Source organism: Podarcis bocagei (assembly GCF_964188305.1).
Source record: "Podarcis bocagei genome assembly, chromosome: Z".
NCBI lineage: Eukaryota > Metazoa > Chordata > Lepidosauria > Squamata > Lacertidae > Podarcis > Podarcis bocagei.
Genome location: NC_138140.1, coordinates 43,079,763 through 43,099,727, shown reverse-complemented (window position 1 = coordinate 43,099,727; position 19,965 = coordinate 43,079,763). Strand labels below are relative to the sequence as shown.

Sequence of the window (19,965 nt, the reverse complement as noted above, 5' to 3'; positions counted from 1 at the left end):
GACAGACTCTGTTCAACGCTTCCATTAAAATGGTGATTTTCTTGAGTCAAAATGAGAGTACAGTTGTACCTTGGGTTACATACGCTTCAGGTTACATACACTTCAGGTTACAGACTCCGCTAACATAGAAATAGTACCTTGGGTTAAGAACTTTGCTTCAGGATGAGAACAGAAATTGTGCGGCGGCAACAGGAGGCCCCATTAGCTAAAGTGGTGCTTCAGGTTAAGAACATACTTCCAGAACGAATTAAGTTCTTTACCCGAGGTACCACTGTAGCCCTAAACATTTTTTAAGAAAAAACAACAACACTGAATGGGACTCTTCCGAAATTTCTTTACAGCTAAACCACATGGTTATGTTCTGCCTCCACTGTTCAAGGTAGTTTGCCTCTGAATGTCAGTTTCTGCGAGTGACAAGTGGGAGAGTGGTGTTGCGCTCAGGTCCAGTTGGAAGGCATCTGGTGATGGCCACTGTGAGAACAGGATGCTGGACTAGATTGGCCATTGGCCAGATTCACGAGGGCTCTTCTGAAGTTTGTATGCTGTTCTTTCCCATTTAAATTTCCCTCCCCTGTTTTGTGTACAAACCTCCTCCTTTAAAGCACGACTAGATGGTGTCAGATCCCTAGATGCTGCTGCTGTTGCAAAGTCGCTAGTGTTTTCCCAGGGGCTTTTGATCATGCTGAAATTATGTGCTTGCACTTGCGGGACTCTGCCAAAGTTGATAACTTAACCTTTATCGTTATTTTGCCAAACAGTCACTGTCAGCGCCTTAGAAGGAAAAGACTGCAAAGAACTGGTAAAAGTGATTGCCGAGAATGCAAAACTATCAGATGAACAGCTTGCTGTCCTCATCTCTGGAATGTATACTCTTCTGCGAGAGGCCTTGAGGCTGCCCACAGCGTCTCTGAAGCAAGAAGTGAGTAGAAGGCATACACATTCCTCAATAAAAACTATGTATGTGCTAAACTGTGAGATGAGCAAGATGGTAGCTCCAAAAAAGGGATGGGGAACCTGTGACCCTCCACATGTTTTAGCTCAGTCGTAAAGCAATTGCTTCGCGTTCAGGAGGTCTCAGGTTCAATTACAGTGGTAACAGGATCCATTCCGGATCCATTCCGGACCCCCGTTCACAACATGATCAGAACGCAGCCCGCGTCTGCGCGGGTTGCGTTTCGCCGCTTCTGCACATGCGCGTGACGCCATTTTGCGCGTCTGCACATGCGCGAGCAGCGAAACCTGGAAGTAACCGTTTCCGGTACTTCCAGGTCGCTGCGGGACGTATCCTGAAAGAACATAACATGAAGTGGACGTAACCAGAGGTATGACTGTACTGCCATTTCCCAGGTTAAAGGTAAAGGGACCCCCTGACCATTAGATCCAGTTGTGGCTGACTCTGGGGTTGCGGCGCTCATCTTGCTTTATTGGCCAAGGGAGCCGGCGTACAGCTTCCGGCATGACTAAGCCGCTTCTGGCGAACCAGAGCAGCACACGGAAACGCCGTTTACCTTCCCGCCGGAGTGGTACCTAATTATCTACTTGCACTTTGATGTGCTTTCGAACTGCTAGGTTAGCAGGAGCTGGGACCGAGCAACAGGAGCTCACCCCATCACGGGGATTCGAACCGCTGACCTTCTGATCGGCAAGTCCTAGGCTCTGTGGTTTAACCCACAGCACCACCCATGTCCCATTTCCCAGGTTAGGGCAGGGGAATTATTCTGCCTAAAATCCTAGAGAGCTGCTGCCCGCCAGTGTAGACAGTACTGAGCTAGCTCTGGCAGGGGACACATACTCCTTTTTCTGGGGCAGTTTGTCCACCTTTGCTCCCCACCCTTCACTCAGCTCTGACCTCTGGCTCCCAGACGCTGTCAGCATGCAACAGAGGCCACACCCCGGGAACGGTTTCAACTGGCCATGTGTGTGGTTTCAGCCACCCATGAAAGCTCCCTATCTTGGGTCACCCAGACTTGGCATACACTCACCCTGAGGTTTGGATGCATCAATTGTTAGGGGGGTGGGCACGGTTTCACTGTCTTCTAGATCCCTTTCCAGTTTCCCAGACGTCTGAGGGGCACCCACCCTTGTTCTTGCAGAAACTCTCCTTGAACTCTCCTTGTCTTTTTGTTTTGCAGGTTTTTAAAGAAGACCTACAGGAGCTCAGGTATGCCTGTTTTTGGTCAATCTGCCAGTTGCTTGTGTCAAACACGATGGATAAGTGGGAAAAGCAAAGAGTGGGAAACTTTTTCCCCCAGCCCAAGAAGAACTAGACTTCTGGGGGGAGGGGGACTGCATCCCTGTGGTGGGTGATACCAGGTGCAAAAGTGGTTGGAGCAACAGGTGTGACTCGTACCTTTTGTCCGGTAGACTGAATTTCTGTTCTTTCTTTCTCCATGTGGCACACACAAATACTTCCACCTCCCTCTCTCCCACCAGGAAAGCAAGAAGCATTATTACAGTTAAGAAATACTTTCCAGCTAGGAATGCATACCTGAGGGTAGCACAGCGCAGGGAGAGTGACCTGGAAAGACTCCTGGGGGGCAGATGGAGAGGTTTGGAGCGCCACGTTATACCTGCAGGCTTGAAGCTCCTCACCCCTGCCATAGAGCCCGTTCATGTGTTACTTGGATGAAGTGGGGCTCCACACGTTGATGGGAGCAGTGGTTGGGGGACGCCCTGTTGGCCCTGCCTCCAGCATCCTTGAGGCATAGGCTTCAAGGCATTTTGGACTGCAGTCAGCTCATGGGAACCTAAACTACGGATGCCCATTCTCAACACATGGATATCGTGAGCGGGGCTAGTCAAGTGTGTGTGATGTCAACAGGCAGCACCTACATTCCAGAGCACATGGAGGGGAGATAAGACTTTTCTGCTCCACTGCCCTCTGCAAAGAGAGAATAGTGAGGGCTTGGAAATGGGGCAGGTTTTCTTAAAATTACACAAACAGTTGGTCACTCAGCGTTAGTGGGAGCTAAGGAAGACATATCATTAGGCCACAGTTAGACGTACATACAGAGAAAGAGGGCGAGAGCAGCACACACAGGAAGTGGAGACTGTGGAGCAGCACACACAGGAAGTGGAGACTGTGGTGGAGTCTCCTTCTTTGGAGGTCTTTAAGCAGAGGCTTGACAACCATATGTCAGGAGTGCTCTGATGGTGTTTCCTGCTTGGCAGGGGGTTGGACTCGATGGCCCTTGTGGTCTCTTCCAACTCTATGATTGCAACTCTATGATTCTACGGCAGTCGAAGAACTTGACAGATTTCAGGTTTCAGTTGTAGGCTGCCAGGCTTACTCCAGCCAGCTGAAACACAAAGTGCAATGGTCAAGAGTAGGACCTGGGAGAGCAGGGTTCGAATCCCCACTCAGCCATGAAGCTCACTGGGTGACCTTTGGCCAGTCACCATCTCTTCGCCTAACCCACCTCACAGGGTCGTTGTGAGGAATAAATGGGTGGGGGGAGGAGAACCATATGACCACCTTTGAGATCCCTGGAAGATAAAGGCAGTATATAAAATACAATAAACAAATAAAACTTTAAGCGTGGGCCCCATCCACCATGTATACTTAAATCACCATGATATCATTTTAAACAAGCATCCTGGTAACTGTAGTTTGCTATAAGGGTACAGAGGGTCAGGAAACACCCCCCCCCCCAACACGCACACATTCCCCTCACATAGCCACAATTCCCAGAGTGCTTTAATCAATCCCTTATCCCAGGGAACTCTGTGAAGTTTAGTTGTGTGAGGGAAATAGGGGCATCCTAGCAGCATCCTTAACTAACTACAGTTCCCACGATGCTTTGGGTAAAGCCATGCCTGGTTAAAATGGTATCGTAACGCTTTGGCTGTATAGTGTAGAAGTGGGCTCGGTCTCTGCTTCATCTCAGTTTTCAGGCAGGCTAATTCAGTAGCCTGTTAATATTACAAATCAGCTGATGAAATATGGCTGGCAGCTTCTTCTCCCCACCCCCAACTATCACAAAAGAGATTATTGGTGCTTAGGAGAGAAGCATTGCCCTGTCGTCCCACTCAGATGGAATTTTGCATGTAATAGTTTACTAATGAGCTCATTGGAAGCCAGGAGATTCACCCTGATGTTGTATAACATGTCCTTTTCTTTTGATGTGGTGCTGAGTGCATGTTATATAGAAGAGATGGGCCTCTATCAGTTCTTCTAAATTATATCTTTCTCGCATGCATGTAATTACCCACTAATACCTTCCCTCACACACACACACACACACACACACACACACACACACACACACACACAAACTTTTTATTGTTGTTGTTAATAGCAAGACAGTTGGTATTTCTGAATGAGACGCCCTGTCCTACTTTTAAAACATTTCCTTCTGTTTTCAAAGGACGGTGATATAACAAGCAGAATCCGCCTGTATTGTCTGGGTGTGATCGCTTGTTCTAATTAGCAAGCAAAATATGCCATTTGTTACGTGGACTTAGTCAAAATCTCTGCCGGGTGGTGTAGAGCAGATGCTTTGCATAAGCACTAAAGTGCTGCAGAGGCTGCATCAGAAACAACCTGCCATTGGACATAGCAAGAGAGAGAAAATGAGAGAGAACTCAAGACCTGCTGGCAAAGGTTTGGCTGGGGTTTAAAAATGCATCGGCGCTGTTGCATTAATGCTGTATCATACCACTTTAAACAACCATGGCTTTTCCCCAAAGAATCCTGGATACTGTAGTTTGTTAAGGGTGCTGAATGATGTTCAGAGACACACACACCCCTTAACCTGCCTAGGGCTACAATACTCAGAGTTCCTTGGCAAGAGGGATAGATTTTTAAACCACTCTGGAAGTTGTAGCTCTTTGTGCGGGATAGGGGTTTCCTAAATGCCAGTTCCCAGGATTCTTTGGGGGAAACTAAGGTAAAGGGTAAAGGGATCCCTGACCATTAGGTCCAGTCGTGACCAACTCTTGTGGTGGGTTGTGGTGCTCATCTCACTTTACTGGCCGAGGGAGCCGGCGTACAGCTTCTGGGTCATGTGGCCAGCATGACTAAGCCACTTCTGGCAACCATAGCAGCTCACAGAAACGCCGTTTACCTTCCCGCCGGAGCAGTACCTATTTATCTACTTGCACTTCGTGCTTTCTAGGTTGGCAGGAGCAGGGACCGAGCAATGGGAGCTCACCCTGTCGCAGGGATTCGAACCGTCGACCTTCTGATCGGCAAGTCCTAGGCTCAGTGGTTTAACCCACAGCGCCACCCGCGTTGGGAGAAACTATGCTGTTTAAATTGGTATGATACCACTTTAAACATATAGTGGAGACTGAGCCACAGACTCTTCTTCCTGCCTCCATCACCAGCTACGTTGGTGAACTGTTGGCTCCCCAACCCCTTCACCTCTCGCCTCCTCTTCTACCATGAAGTTCTGGGTGAGGTTTTCACTCAGCTAGGGAAACTTTTCAGTTCCATTTACCGTATTGTTCGCCCTATAGGACGCACTTTTCCCCCTCCAAAAATGAAGGGGAAATGTGTGTGCGTCCTATGGGGCGAATGCAGGCTTTCGCTGAAGCCTGGAGAGCGAGCGGGGTCAGTGCGCACCTACCCCTCTCGCTCTCCAGGCTTCAGGAAGCTATCCGCAAGTCTTGCAAGCCCGGCGGGATGTCCCGCGGGCTCGCAAGGCTTGCGGGCAGCAGCCTGCAGCCCAAAAGCTGGGGGACAGCGGGGAGGCGCAGCGCCGCCACCCCGCTTTTCCCCGACCTGATCTGGAGGCTGGCGGGGGGAGAAGCAAGCTTGCTTCTCCCCCCTGCCAGCCCCACAAGCTTGCGGGATAGCGGGGAGGTGGAGCGCCGCCAGCCCGCTATTCCCCGACCTGATCTGGAGGCTGGCGGGGGGAGAAGCAAGCCTGCTTCTCCCCCCCTGCCAGCCCCACAAACTCGGGGGACAGTGGGGCAAGCTGTCCCTGAAGGCAGAAGAGGGAGACAGAGCGCTCCGTCTCCCTCTTCTAGCTTGGGGAGCTCCGTCTCCCTCTTCTAGCTTGGGGATGGTTGTGCAAATCCTCTGCGGGGCAGCGCAGTGCGCTGCCCCACAGAGGCTTGGGAGGCTGTCCCTGAAGGCGGAAGAGGGAGACGGAGCGCTCCGCCTCCCTCTTCTAGCTTGGGGATGGCTGCGCAAACCTGGGGGGGGAATAAAAAAAATTCCCTTGATTTCCCCCCCAAAAAACTAGGTGCGTCCTATAGGGCGAAAAATACGGTACTCATCTTTTAAAAAAAATCTATACCCCACTTTTCACCACCTGGGGCCCAAAGCAACTTACAAAATACAATATACAGAATTCAAAACAGAAATTGAACATTAGAGGATTAAAACATCGGAGAAGCATTTGTGATAACAGAATCAGCTGTCCAAGACCCTTAGGCTGAAATACACACCTGTAAAACCTGTAAAAAATCTCTCTTTAAAAACTTGATTCTGTACAGTTTGACCGCAAGGTTGTTGTGCTGGCTTTCCTTATGGGGGGTTTCCTAAAACGCAATTCCACATCCAGTAAGCTACTATCTTTTCTTCCTTTAATAATTGGGAGAAGGACATACTTCATAATGGGGTTCGTGTGCCGTTTGCCTCAATTTGCTCTTTTATTTTAAGGATTCCAGAAGATTTCATTGTGGACTTCACCACTGTAGTCTTTGGAAACAGGTAAGTTTGCAGATTTTCAGTTTTTCCATTTCCCTTTCTTGAGATTTGCATCATTCCCTAACCTATATCTCTCTCCTCAAGGTCTTATTCTTTCATTTAGTATATTTCTGAACAAGCCATTCATCAGAAAGTTTATTGGTTCTCCCTAATTAAGGAGGGGGAATTAGGGGGTTACCACAGAGAATGCCCTCTCTTGTGGGTGGTGGACGTACCAAGAGGATCCCCTTCATATCCCAGACACTGATACTGGCCTGTGTTCCTTAGTCATGGCAGTATACCTTACTCTTTAGATTATTCACTGAAGTCATACTCCAGTTTCCCCAGTTCATTGCCTCTGGAGCAATGTTGGTGAACTTTGGCCCTGGGGCCAAATGTGCCCCCCCAACCTCTCTGTCTGGCCCTCGGGATTCTCTCCAGGCCACACACCTGCCTTATGCCACCCTCCCTCCCTATGCCACACCAGTGTCTTGCTGCATATCCTCCTTGAGTGTTTTTGCCTGGCTGGAATTTGCCCTTAAACTTTGGCTATTTCTCTTGCTTGCTTGCCTGAATGAAGGGGGCAGAGAGCTAAGTGAGTGTGTGCAGAAAGCTACCTTGGTATACAAAGGTAAAATTTGCTTTTGCCTCTTGAGCTGCTTTTGCCTCTGATCCTGCCCACTGCTGGGTGTGGCCCCCTGGAAAATTGTCCAGAAGGGAAGGTGGCCCTTGTGGTACAAAGGTTCCATTGCGCCACTGCTCTGAAGAGTCTCGCTCCTGCTTTCTTGACTGCCGTTTCTTTTTTCCTCACCAACAGGCAACCTGCACTTGAAGAGGCCATTCAGAAGCAAGCTAGTAAGCTGCCTAGAATTGAAGACTTCAAGTGGAGGGTAGATGTGGCCATTTCTACCAGGTATAGGATATATGAAGCCCATGCCTGAATTTTCAGTGGGTGTCTGTGGAGGCTGGCCCAGTTTGGGCAGATGGGAAAGTTCCCCGCCAAATCTCCCCTCAGCCAGGTCCCACCTGGTTAGGAAAACATGAGCATGAAGATTATGTGTTACCTCCAGTGGCTGGGGGTCATGAGAAAGAGAGTGTCCTTCTTGCAGGCTTCCCATAGGCCTCAGGGTGGCCTTTGTGAGAACAGAATGCTGGACTGGACAGGCCTTTGGTTTCATCCAGCAGAGCTGCTACATACTTAAGAAATAAGCACCTTCTCAAGCACATTTAGGAAAAGCCTAACCACCAGGACAGGTGTAAACCCAGAGGGACCCTTATCGTGTTCTTGTTGCCAATTGACAGTCTGCCATTCTCATAGTTGGTAGTTTTCCAGGCCCTAGCAGACAGGGAAGTAGGGAGCTGGTCTGCTGAAAGTCAGTCAGTCAGTCAATCAATCAATCAATCAATCAATCAGTCAATCAATACATTTATTGTGTATAGCCAAAGGCCTTTAAAAAGGCAGAACCAAGACTTTCTTCTGAAATCACATGACGTAACGTATAAAAGTTCACAGCATAAAAAGTTTACAGCATAAATACTTAAAATTAGGAAGCATTAACATAATTGGAGCGACACGGGTGGCGCTGTGGGTTAAACCACAGAACCTAGGACTTGCTGATCGGAAGGTCGGTGGTTCGAATCCCCACGACAGAGTGAGCTCCCATTGCCCGGTCCCTGCTCCTGCCAACCTAGCAGTTCGAAAGCACATCAAAGTGCAAGTAGATAAATAGGTACCGCTCTGGTGGGAAGGTAAACGGCGTTTCCTTGCACTGCTCTGGTTCTCCAGAAGTGGCTTAGTCATGCTGGCCACATGACCTGGTAGCTGTACGCCAGCTCCCTTGGCCAATAAAGCGAGATGAGCGCTGCAACCCCAGAGTCAGCCATGACTGGACCTAATGATCAGGGGTCCCTTTACCTTTACTAACATAACTTGAACAGAGCAAATTTGGCTACCAGGTTTAATTTGTAGATCTTTTATCAGTTAAGCCTAAGCGTTCGACTGTCACTTCCTGAGGGGGATCAGCCTAAGAAGAGATAAAAAAAAGTTGTCCATGCATTGTATATAAGGGGCAAATCAGCAGGTTTTCATGATACCCTCGACCTGATTGCATCCACAAATGCATTTGCGTTCCATAATGGGAATTCCTGGGTGTCTCCCTTCTAAGTATGCTGAAGGCATCTTTTGGGACCTTGGTTCAACAAAGGCTCTATGTAGTTGCGGGAAAGTCAGTGTCTCAAGGTAATCTTCTGAACATGCTTTAGGTAGAGCAAGCTGACCTGACAGGAGCTGTTGAGGGATCTGGATCCCTCTATTTATTTGGAGTCAACAGTACTATCATCACAGTGGGTTTTATTATATATTGTGCACCAACGAAAGACTGGAGAACACATAGCTAAATATTCTTCACCTTAGTTGTTTTGGGAGGTGTAAACAGTCCTTCCTTGGAGAACGTGGGTTCCATTTTTGGGTTTTCTTCCTTCTTGGTTTCCATCCCTTGCCAGCTCCCCCAGAAACTTCCTGTTTATCCTCAGGCAACAGCCTCACCTACAGGCACGGGGAGAGTTCATTCTTGGCCATAGAGCTCTTGGCATCTGCTGATTTCTTTTCTAATTTTGGTAGAGGCCAACTGGCTGGCAGAATGGCACACACAGTGATTCATTTTCCACTTCTGGGGGGAGTATAGGAGTTCAACAAGGCTGGCTCCAGAAAGGCCCTTCCCTCAGTTTGGTTCCTATAATGTACTTGTCCAGTTTTCAGAGAGATGGGTTTCTTTCTCAGCTGATGTGGGGTTGTCATTGTTGTTTTGATAGCTTTCAATCAGAACGTTTCCCCACATGCCCTAACTCTAATTAGATCTAATTTTCCATGTTTGAATTATGTGTGCTTTTGGTTTCAAATCAAATCAAATTTAAACTCCTTCAGTTTTAACACCTTTCAACTCACCTGCTGCCCCCTTTTGCAAATGCAAATTCATTAATTTAGTTTAATTTAGTTTACAGATTGCCTTCCATATCAGGCCCAAGGTGGTTTCCAAGCATAGCCATCAAAACAACTAAAGATTAATTTAAAAACAAAGCAGCAGGAACACCTAAGCCAGAGATGTTCTCATCCAGCTAGAAAACCTTGAACAAACAATAATGCCTCAAGGTTGCTTCCAGGGTCGTGTATTAGGTAAGGGCCTTCAGCTGCTTTGCAGGGTAGCAGAGAGTGAATTACTGTTTTTGAAACTGCCCAGTTTGAGTGATATCATCATGCAATCATCCTGTTTCTAATTAGCTTTAATGAAACAGCGTATTTTCAGGAATGGAAAAATTTTCGCAAATGAGAAACACAGTGATACCTCAGGTTACATATGCTTCAGGTTACATACTCTTCAGGTTACAGACTCTGCTAACCCAGAAATAGTTTGCTTCAGGATGAGAACAGAAATCGTGCTCCGGCAGCGCGGCAGCAGCAGGAGGCCCCATTAGCTAAAGTGGTGCTTCAGGTTAAGAACAGTTTCAGGTTAAGTACGGACCTCCGGAACGAATTAAGTACTTAACCCAAGGTACCACTGTAGTGGAAAACTGCTCTCCCCTGCCACCCTGTTGACTTCCTGTGTGCTAGTTTGCTGAGAGTGAATCCCTACTGAGGATTGCCAATGCTCATAACACTTTCAGAAATGAATCCTACTGCTAGGAGAGAGAGAGAGCAGTAGGTTGCATTCAACCAAACCTGGGCCCATTGAAATTAATGGGGCAAAATTAGTCATTCACATTAATTTCAGTGGGGCTGCTCTGAGTGGGACTTAGCTGGGACCAGCATTAGGGAAATTAAGGAATTTAGAGGGGGGTGGAATACCAGGTTGAAAGCAGCTGACATCATACTATAGGATAGATTATAATGTTATGGGACCTTTTTTGGCTTGGTGGAAGGATGTTAGATCAGTCCTTTGCACCTCCAGTGAAAAACTTCTCTGATAGGAAGAAGAAAAGGCTTGCTCCTGAGATCTTAAGAGAGCAGTTACTTGTCACAGTAGGTAATACTGTGTTAGTGGTCCAGCTGTTTGAGCCTTTGATAGGGCAGCCCCAGCAGTTTTTCTTTCATTGGGAGGTGGGGGGAGAAGTATATGAATGATGAAGTCATAAGAAACAATAAAACAATACCAGCAATAATGATTATTTAAGCACGTAACCATAGTCTCCAGGAATACATCTTGTTCCATGCTTTAAACTGTGGAGAGCTCGTCAATTATTTTATTCATTTATTAAATCTTATATGCTGCTCTTCCTCAGAGTATCACAAGGCTGTTTGCAGTATAAAAACACAAAAATACATAGCCTAACAATAAACAAAACAATAACACACACACACACACACACGGTTTATAAGGCTGTAGAGTGTTTAATTAGCCAAAGGCCTATGAAAAATGCAGTTTCTGTGCCAAAATGGGCCTAGACCTTCATTGAAATGGTTCTATAAAATCAGTTTCCTCCACGAGCGCATGGTTGGAAGAACACCTGTCAGGGCCATCTTAACCATAGGTGCCAAGGGTGTGGGGCACCCGGGAGCCAGGCTCTCAGGGGCACCAGGCCGAGAGTCCGGGGCCCGAGAGTTGGAGTCTGGGGAAGAGGCCACCCGTCGGAGCAGCACCGCAGGCTCTTCTGCTGTGGGCAGCTCTGCACCGTGAGTTCGGGGGTGAGCGAGCCAGCGAGGCACTGAGGCGGCTGGCTGGCTCCACCCTCCTGCGCGCCTGAGATTGATGTAGGGCTGTGGAGAGGCCTGCCCAGCGCATGCTGCTCATACCATGAGGCGCCTGGCGTTGCTCAGTTGCCAACGCCTCGGGCTCGTTTGTTGCGCTGGGCTGGGGGGGGGGGGCGCCGGGCGGATCTTTGCACCTCAGTGCTGCATATGCTTAAGACAGCCCTAACACCTGTGTTTTTCATATAGTGGTTATATCTTAAGAAAATTTGCATTGTATTTTTTATCCATATACCCACATTTGCTTACATGTAGAGTCCAGCTTTTGTGGCCATTAATTGGATCTGGTTTCCTGTCCAGCTTAAAGGCACACATTCCCCTGGAATGTAGCAGATACTGCCTGTGGGGGGTTTTGTTGTTGTTGTTGTTGTTGTTTTTTGCACTTCATGTAAAGGACTCATGTCCACGTCTTCCTTGTTCCCCTAGCAACTCTAATGGTAATAATGTGATTGATTTCAGCTCATTGGCTCGGGCTTTGCAGCCATCCATTTTAATGCAACTAAAGCTCTCTGACGGGTCAGCTCATCGCTTTGAAGTAAGTACTGCCATTGCTAAATAAGAGTGGGCTCGCTTTACATTCTTCGTACGACAGTGAATAGCTGTTTACTAGGAATTTTAGAAAGCCTTTGGAAGCAATTTATATTCATGGATTTGTATGGAGTTCTCTGAAAGACTGCTCTTAAGAATCAGGCACAGGGTGACCTGGGCTGCAAAATAAATTAAAGCTCTCAGAGTGCATTGCGTTATCTCTGTTTCCAATATTCACTGAGTGAGTGCTGTGGTTTAAGAGTTTAAAACAACAGTGCCGAGGCATAAGGGTTGTGTGCTTTAGGAAAACTCCAAGAAGGAGACCCTAACAAGGGCTGAGCTTGATGGGTGAAAAAATGGAAATATACATCTCTTCTGGATTCAGAGAGAAACATGAAAAGCAAACAAGTCTGAAATATCCAACTGAATGGACTCTGGCTCAGTGATAGAGCATGCCAATTGTCTCAGGTCCAGTTCCAGATAGGGCTGGGAATGTCTCACCCATCTGACACCTTGGAGAGCTGCTGTCAGTCAGTGTAGACAATACTGAACTAGATAGACCACTGGTCTGACTTCATATAAGGCAGCTTCATGTGTTTACTGTTTCCCATACATTTAGGTTGCAATCCTATACATACTTACCTGGGAGTAAGTCCCATTGAGCTTAAGGTACTTCCTTCTGAGCAGATCTTCATAGCAGTTCACTTCTTATGCATTCACCTTAATGGTTTATCCAGCTTACATTTAACTGCATTTTAAAAATAAATTAAAATCTTTAAGATTCCCTTGAAACTACACTTAAGCCTGCTACTTACGAACATCCATCAGTCAGTCAGTAGATCAAACAAAGTGTATTTGTTTTTATGACCATCTCCTGGTCATTTCATCCAAAAAGGAAATGCAGAATATACCAGAATTATATTCCTATATAATAGGAAATAATTGATTTGTAGTGTGTCAGGCGTTGTTTAATAAAAACAAAAGCCACAGCTCATCATCTCAGAAGAAATTCAGCACAAAGTGTCAGTGTGGGTCCTCCATATGTTGTTGATCAACCATTTGGTCGCACTGGTTGATGATCTCCGGCGGGCTAGGGACAAAGGTGAGAGCTGTTTCCTAGTTCTGCTGGATCTCTCAGCGGCGTTCGATACCATCGACCATAGCATCCTTCTGGACCGTCTTGAGGGGCTGGGAGCTGGGGGCACTGTTATACAGTGGTTCCACTCCTTCCTCCTGGGCCGTGTTCAGAAAGTGGTGGTGGGGGATGAGTGTTCAGACCCCTGGGCTCTCACTTGTGGGGTGCCTCAGGGTTCTGTCCTCTCCCCCATGCTTTTCAACATCTACATGCGGCCGCTGGGAGAGATCATCAGGAGGTTTGGGCTGGGTGTTCATCAGTATGCGGATGATACCCAGCTCTACCTCTCTTTTAAATCAGAACCAGTGAAGGCGGTGAAGGTCCTGTGTGAGTGTCTGGAGGCGGTTGGAGGATGGATGGCGGCTAACAGATTGAGGTTGAATCCTGACAAGACAGAAGTACTGTTTTGGGGGGACAGGAGGCGGGCAGGTGTGGAGGATTCCCTGGTCCTGAATGGGGTAACTGTGCCCCTGAAGGACCAGGTGCGCAGCCTGGGAGTCATTTTGGACTCACAGCTGTCCATGGAGGCACAGGTCAAATCTGTGTCCAGGGCAGCTGTTTACCAGCTCCATCTGGTACGTAGGCTGAGACCCTATCTGCCTGCGGACTGTCTCGCCAGAGTGGTGCATGCTCTGGTTATCTCCCGCTTGGACTACTGCAATGCACTCTACGTGGGGCTACCTTTGAAGGTGACTCGGAAACTACAACTAATCCAGAATGCGGCAGCTAGACTGGTGACTGGGAGTGGCCGCCGAGACCATATAACACCGGTCTTGAAAGACCTGCATTGGCTCCCAGTACGTTTCCGAGCACAATTCAAAGTGTTGGTGCTGACCTTTAAAGCCCTAAACGGCCTCGGTCCAGTATACCTGAAGGAGCGTCTCCACCCCCATCATTCTGCCCGGACGCTGAGGTCCAGTGCCGAGGGCCTTCTGGCGGTTCCCTCATTGCGAGAAGCAAAGCTACAGGGAAACAGGGAGAGGGCCTTCTCGGTAGTGGCGCCCGCCCTGTGGAACGCCCTTCCAGCAGATGTCAAAGCGATAAACAACTACTTGACATTCAGGAGACATCTTAAGGCAGCCCTGTTCAGGGAAGTTTTTAACATGTGATATTTTATTGTATTTTTGGTTTTTATGGAAGCCGCCCAGAGTGGCTGGGGAGGCCCAGCCAGATGGGCGGGGTATAAATAATAAATTATTATTATTATTATTATTATTATTATTATTATTATTATTATTATTATTATTATTATTATTATTATTATTTCTGAGGAGTGTATGGGGTATTAGGGGAAAGGTAGCACCCCTGGCGGGGGACACATCATGCTCCTTCTGCGATAGCTTGTCCACCTTTGGTCCCCACCCTGCACTAAGCTCTCACCTGTGGCTCCTAGAAACTGTCAGCATGTGACAACAGTCACAACTCAGAGAACTGCTTCAACTAGCTGAGGGTAGCCAAAGGGTCTAAACCTTTAGTGAATTAGGGAATTCCCCTGCATGTGAAGACAGGCTCTAGCAGATTGAGATGAAGAGACCAGTAGTGGGTCTAATGGTCAAGATGGTGGTTTCTGAATAAGCAGTTGAAGGAAGTGAGGGGCAGATGGGGTTTGTCAGCCTGGGAAGATAGCTCATCTAGGAGAAGGAAAACTCTGGTCCTAAACCTCTGCTATACTCATTCACGAGAAAGGCTTCGGGAGTAAACCCCAAGGGAAAATCCATCCCTGCTGCTTTGTGGGACATCTTTGGGAGAAGAAAAGACTCGGGAGTAAACCCAACACAAATCCAGAATGGAGTCCCTAAACCGGTTGGGTGGCGCCTTGTACTCCTCCTTCCGGCAACTGCTGCAGCCAAGCTGGTGCCAAATGTATTGCTCAGATTTCCTTTGGGGCACACCAGCAAGGCTGATAAGAGAGTCTTGTTGTCTGGGTAGCCCAGGACCTCCATACACACTGCCCAGGCTTGCATCCCAGAGAGGAGGCTCGCTCCATTGCCTCTTGAGACAGACTGATGCCAAGAGCAGTTCTTGTTGGCCACATTGGTTGGGGTTTTAGGGGAGTTCAACAGCATTGGGAGGGGAGCCACACTGGCTTTCCCTAGCATTGTCTGCTGCTGCTGAACAGACTTTAATCAGCTCAGCCGTCTAAATATGCAAACACCATATTTTTCGCTCTATAGGACACACTTTCCCCCCTCCAAAAATTAAGGGGAAATGTGTGTGCGTCCTATGGAGCGAATGCAGGCTCCTTGGCTTCAGCGATAGCAATGCGAAGCCTCCGAAGCGCAGAGGGAGAGCTCCCCCCGCGCTCCGGAGGCTTCGCACTGCTTTCGCTGAAGCCGCCTGAAGCCCCTGGAGCGCTGCGGGAACTCCCGCTGCGCTCCGGGGGCTTCAGGCAGCTATACGCAGGTCTTCGGAGTGCAGCGAGAACTCCTGCTGCACTCTGGAGGCTTGCGGATAGACGCCTGAAGTCTGGAGAGTGAAAGGGGTCGGTGTACACCGATCCCTCTTGTTCTCCAGGCTTCGCTTCGCTGGAAAGGCACTGCACAGTTTTCCCTCTCTGCGCAGCACCCCTTCAGTGAAGCAGGAGGAGAAATGGAAGGGGCTCCGTTTTTCCTGCCGCTTCGCTGAAGGGGCGCTGAGCAGAGAGGGGGAGAATTTCTTTTTTTCCTGTTCTCCCCCTCCTATGGTCCGGTGTGTCCTATAGAGCGAAAAATACGGTAACTAATGAACATTTGAGATGCAAGATATAGTTAGGAGTGTAGGAAGCTCGCTTATTCCAAGTCAGACCATCTAGCCCTGCATGCTGGCTGACAACAGCTCTCCAGAGTTGTCTCCTAGCCTTACCTGGAGATGTCAGGGATGGAACCTGAAGCCTTCTAGATACAAGGCAGATGCTCTGCCCAGTGAGCTATGGTGCACGGCCTTGTAAATTCACACTAAGCGTTGGTCTTCAAACCTTTCTAGGGCCGCCGCTCTGCTTTTACAGAGAATTGCAGGGTTGTAAAGTGCAGCGGCCATGGAGAGGTGCTTGCCCACACAAATGGTGCCTACTTGAAAGGGGGGCCCTGCTAGTGGTTCACACCTCTTTCTCAGAGTGGTTCCTGCAAGGCTGCCTTCGTGTTTAAGCAACATGTTTTAGCAAGCCCATGTATACCAGTTGCTGGAAATTGCAAGCAGAGAACATTGGGTTGCCCCCATATCCTGCTGATGGACTCCCAGGCTTCTGGTGGCCATTGTGAGAGCTGGATACTGAACTGGGTGGGCTTTTTGCCTGATCCATTAGGGCTCTTAAGTTCTCCCCCATTCCTTTTTGGTAGGTGGGGGCAACATGGAACTGAGTGGGCAGTATTGTAGCTCTGTAGAAATTAATGTGGAATGCAGTTGTTGTGGTGCGGACAAGAAATAATTCTCCAGAGAGCAAGTTCTCCTTTTTGCCTGCATTTGATTTGAAAATCCATAATGTAGGTCAGGGCTGGGTAGCCTGTGGCCTTCCAGATGTTGTTGGAATCCAGCTCCTATCAGCAGCACACACCCACCCCCAGCATTCAGGGGTGATGGGAGTTGAAGTCTAGCAACATCTGGAGGACCACAGGTTTCCCAGCACTGATGTAGATCCTACAAAGCTTAATCTGGAGTACGAAGTGTGTGATGTGAGATGTGAATTGGCATCAAACAGTGTGTCTTAAACCTGGGTCTCCAGCTGTTTTTTGGACTACCACTCCCATCATCCTTAGCTAGCTGGACCAGTGGTCAAGGATGGTGGGGACTGTAGTCCTAAAACAGCTGGAGATGCAAGCTTGGGAGACCCTGGTATAGAATCATAGAATTGTAGAGTTGGAAGGGACCCTTAGGGTCATCTAGTCCAGCCCCCTGCAGTGCAGGACTCTTGCCCAGTGTGGGGCTCAAACTCACAGCCCTTACATTAAGAGTCACATGCTCTACCTACTGAGCTGTATGTTTGGCAGCAGGGAGATAAGCAGTCATTTCCACAGATTATCTCTCATTTAGTTCATGAATCTAATGAAGGGATTTGGCAAATAGATGAGGAAAACCCTTAGTGGTGTTGGCAGGCTGAAAGAGAAATTGATCCTGAGCTATCACATTTTTCTAAGTCAGCATACTCATGTGCTAAGTGGCCAGGTCGGATCCTGTACTCTCCAGGAGGTGGGGAAAACACAGAAGTTGCTGAAACTGCGGCTTTTCTTTATACAAAGTTATGCAACCAGCTTGCTTGTTTTGTTCTGGGTGTTTTCAGGAGGTTGTTCCATCAAAGCAACATGAAAGAAATTTTCCCCCAATGTTTTTCAATGCATTTGGGTTTGTTTGTTTTTTAAAAAGTATTTTGGAAAGTTGTGCATTCGGACACCTTTTAAGATATCATTAGCACATTTTGGGTGATTATTCCTGAGGAGCAGGTTTTCACCTATGTTTGGATATAGCAGGATGCCATTTTCAATCAAGATGGCAAGCTAAATATTTCAAAACTGATTTTAACCGCTGACTTCAAAACCGCCCCGATATTTTGGTATCTTTTGAGTTCCTGAGTAACAAGTGCAAGGCTGCTGCTAATAAATCTAACAGTTAGATCTGCTGTTGATAATCAGTTTTGATGACAGACTTAATGGCAAAATCCTGTACATGCGTACTGGTTGAACGTTATTATTATCTGCAGAGGAGAGAACTCTCTTGGTAGATCCCGCATCCTCATAATTGCAGGGAATGACAGCCTGGGAAAAGGCATTCTCTGTGGCAGCTTCTAAATTGTACAACTGCCTTCCTATCTGGCACCGTCGTTATGCAGCTTCTGACAGATGCTGACGTCTCACCTTTTTGTCCCTGGCTTTTGACAATTAAAGTAGTGTGTTTTGTGGGACCCGCCCCTTTTGCTGAATTTATACTGTTCTGTTGTGTTTGGAATGGATTTATGTGTTTTATCATTGTAATGGTGTTGACTTGTTCTTATAATTTCATTTTCTGTAATTGCATATTGTCAAAACTAGCCCTCAGATCTTACAGGGCAGATAAGAAAGCTTTGCAATTTGTAAATAAATACTTGGGAGTAAATCCACTGAGTTCCGAAGCACTTACTCCCAGATGCATGGGTACGGAATTGAAGGAGGCTCAAAGTGGCTAGGAAATGAAAGTTGCTGTCTCCCTTTGTAGTCATGTTGGGCAGGAAATTTTTGTGGGCTACTTAAGATCTGCAAAAATGCAATTAATTAGATCATTTCAATTTGGGGGACATAATGTTCAGGTGATCTGTCAGATTTCTCCTCTGGTGATTTGTCCTCTAAATAGGTTCAGGATTCAGGGGCCTCCTACAAGCCTATTATATATTCTCAGAAGGAGATGTTGCACCCTGACCTCTCTGGGTATTTTTATGTTCCAGGTGCCAGCTGGGAAATTCCAAGAATTAAGGTACAATGTTGCTCTGATCCTGAAGGAGATGAATGACTTGGAGAAAAGGAGTGTTCTGAAAATTCAGGACTGAACCCTTTCTGATTAAATTATTGGGGCTTGAAGACGTTAGGAGAACCACACAAGAAACACCATCAAAAAGAAGTTGCTTCTGTTTTGTAATCACATGTATTGCAACGTCACCCTTCTGATAATGTGGCTGTAAATATTTTTTCGCCTGTGTATTAGAAGCAGCTGTTAGATTGTTGTTATTTTTTCTTTAAGTTTTACACATAAAGATAGCATTATCCTCGTTGGATAAGCCCTTTTGCGTGATTCATTGAAACGTTTTAAAAATAGCTGTTCCTATAGATGTGAAAAAGCCCTTTCTGAAAGAGTGCTGATTCATCTCACTAATTATTTCTAAGGGTTTGTGAGAGATTTGCTCACAACTCGCTCTACAGGCAGCATAGAAAAACAGGTGGGAAAAGGTGTTGTAGCCTTTCAGATGACCTTTAGCTGAAAAACAGGGAAATTTGTCAGGAATGAAATTCAGTTTGTTTGTTTGCTTGCTTGCTTGCGTGCGTGTGTGCACGTGTGCTTGCTTGTTTGCTTAAAGAATAATTGCAGTTGGCAATGTGCTGCATACAATGAAAGTAAAAGAGACTTGAAGTTTGTTGAAGAAGAAGCAGGGAAGTATCCCTAAACTGTGTAACTCCACTCAAGGCCTTTATCGTATTGTATCGTATCGTAAAACCTTTATTGGCATCACATACAAACATACAAAACAAATCAATACAGAATTACCACTTCCCCAGTGGCACAAAACATTTGCTAAAAGAAAGGAGGCAGAGCAGTCTATCCTCACATCTCCAGGGAGATCAGACGTCTGCAGTGTATTTCAACGACAAAAAACCAAATAGAGATATTTAGCCGCTAACTTGGGGAGCTCCTGATCATTCGCCAGTAATAGAAAATGTATGACCTCTGACTCTGGTTTCCATATGGGGATACAGAATTGATTTAGAAATTGCTGGTGGAGATCAGCATATAGTTTACAATTGAAAACCATATGTGTGAGGGTTTCCACCAGGTGGTCCTCACATGGGAAAGTTCTTTCTCCTTCCACCCTACCAGAGAAACTTCCCCAAAGGAGGTTTGATGGATTTGAATTAAACCTGGCCGGCGAAAATGTCCTTCTTTCTTAAGGGTCAAGGCCTTTATTATTGTGGGGAACTGGGGGGACTGTTGGCCAGGCCGTAGTGTCACTGTTGCACGGGATCCTTGGCATAGAGTTGGAAGGGGCCACAAGGATCATCCACTCCAACAACCTGCAGTGCTCAAAGTGTGGGGCTCAAATCCATGATCCTTAGATTAAGAGTTTCATGCTCTACCGATGGAGCTATGGACCCAGTTATCCAAACTTCTTCTTTTCAACTGAGCAATATATACATTCAGAGGGGAAAGAAGAGCCTGCTGGATCAGGCCCCATCTAGTCCAGCATCCTCTTTTCACAGAAGCAAGCTAAAT

General features: G+C 47.2%; 1 protein-coding gene across 1 annotated transcript in view; it reads left to right on the top strand.

Moving 5' to 3' along the window:
- The window catches only part of COMMD5 (COMM domain containing 5), a 31,411-nt gene extending 12,654 nt beyond the window's left edge, over window positions 1-18,757 (top strand). Inside the window, exons 2-7 of the mRNA XM_081179085.1 lie at window positions 759-919; window positions 2,133-2,161; window positions 6,611-6,661; window positions 7,455-7,550; window positions 11,838-11,913; window positions 18,428-18,757. Of these exons, the coding sequence (XP_081035211.1) occupies window positions 759-919; window positions 2,133-2,161; window positions 6,611-6,661; window positions 7,455-7,550; window positions 11,838-11,913; window positions 18,428-18,529 (515 nt within the window). The 3' untranslated portion in view covers window positions 18,530-18,757. The remainder of the gene's footprint in view (window positions 1-758; window positions 920-2,132; window positions 2,162-6,610; window positions 6,662-7,454; window positions 7,551-11,837; window positions 11,914-18,427) is intronic.
- Window positions 18,758-19,965: the final 1,208 nt, after the last annotated feature.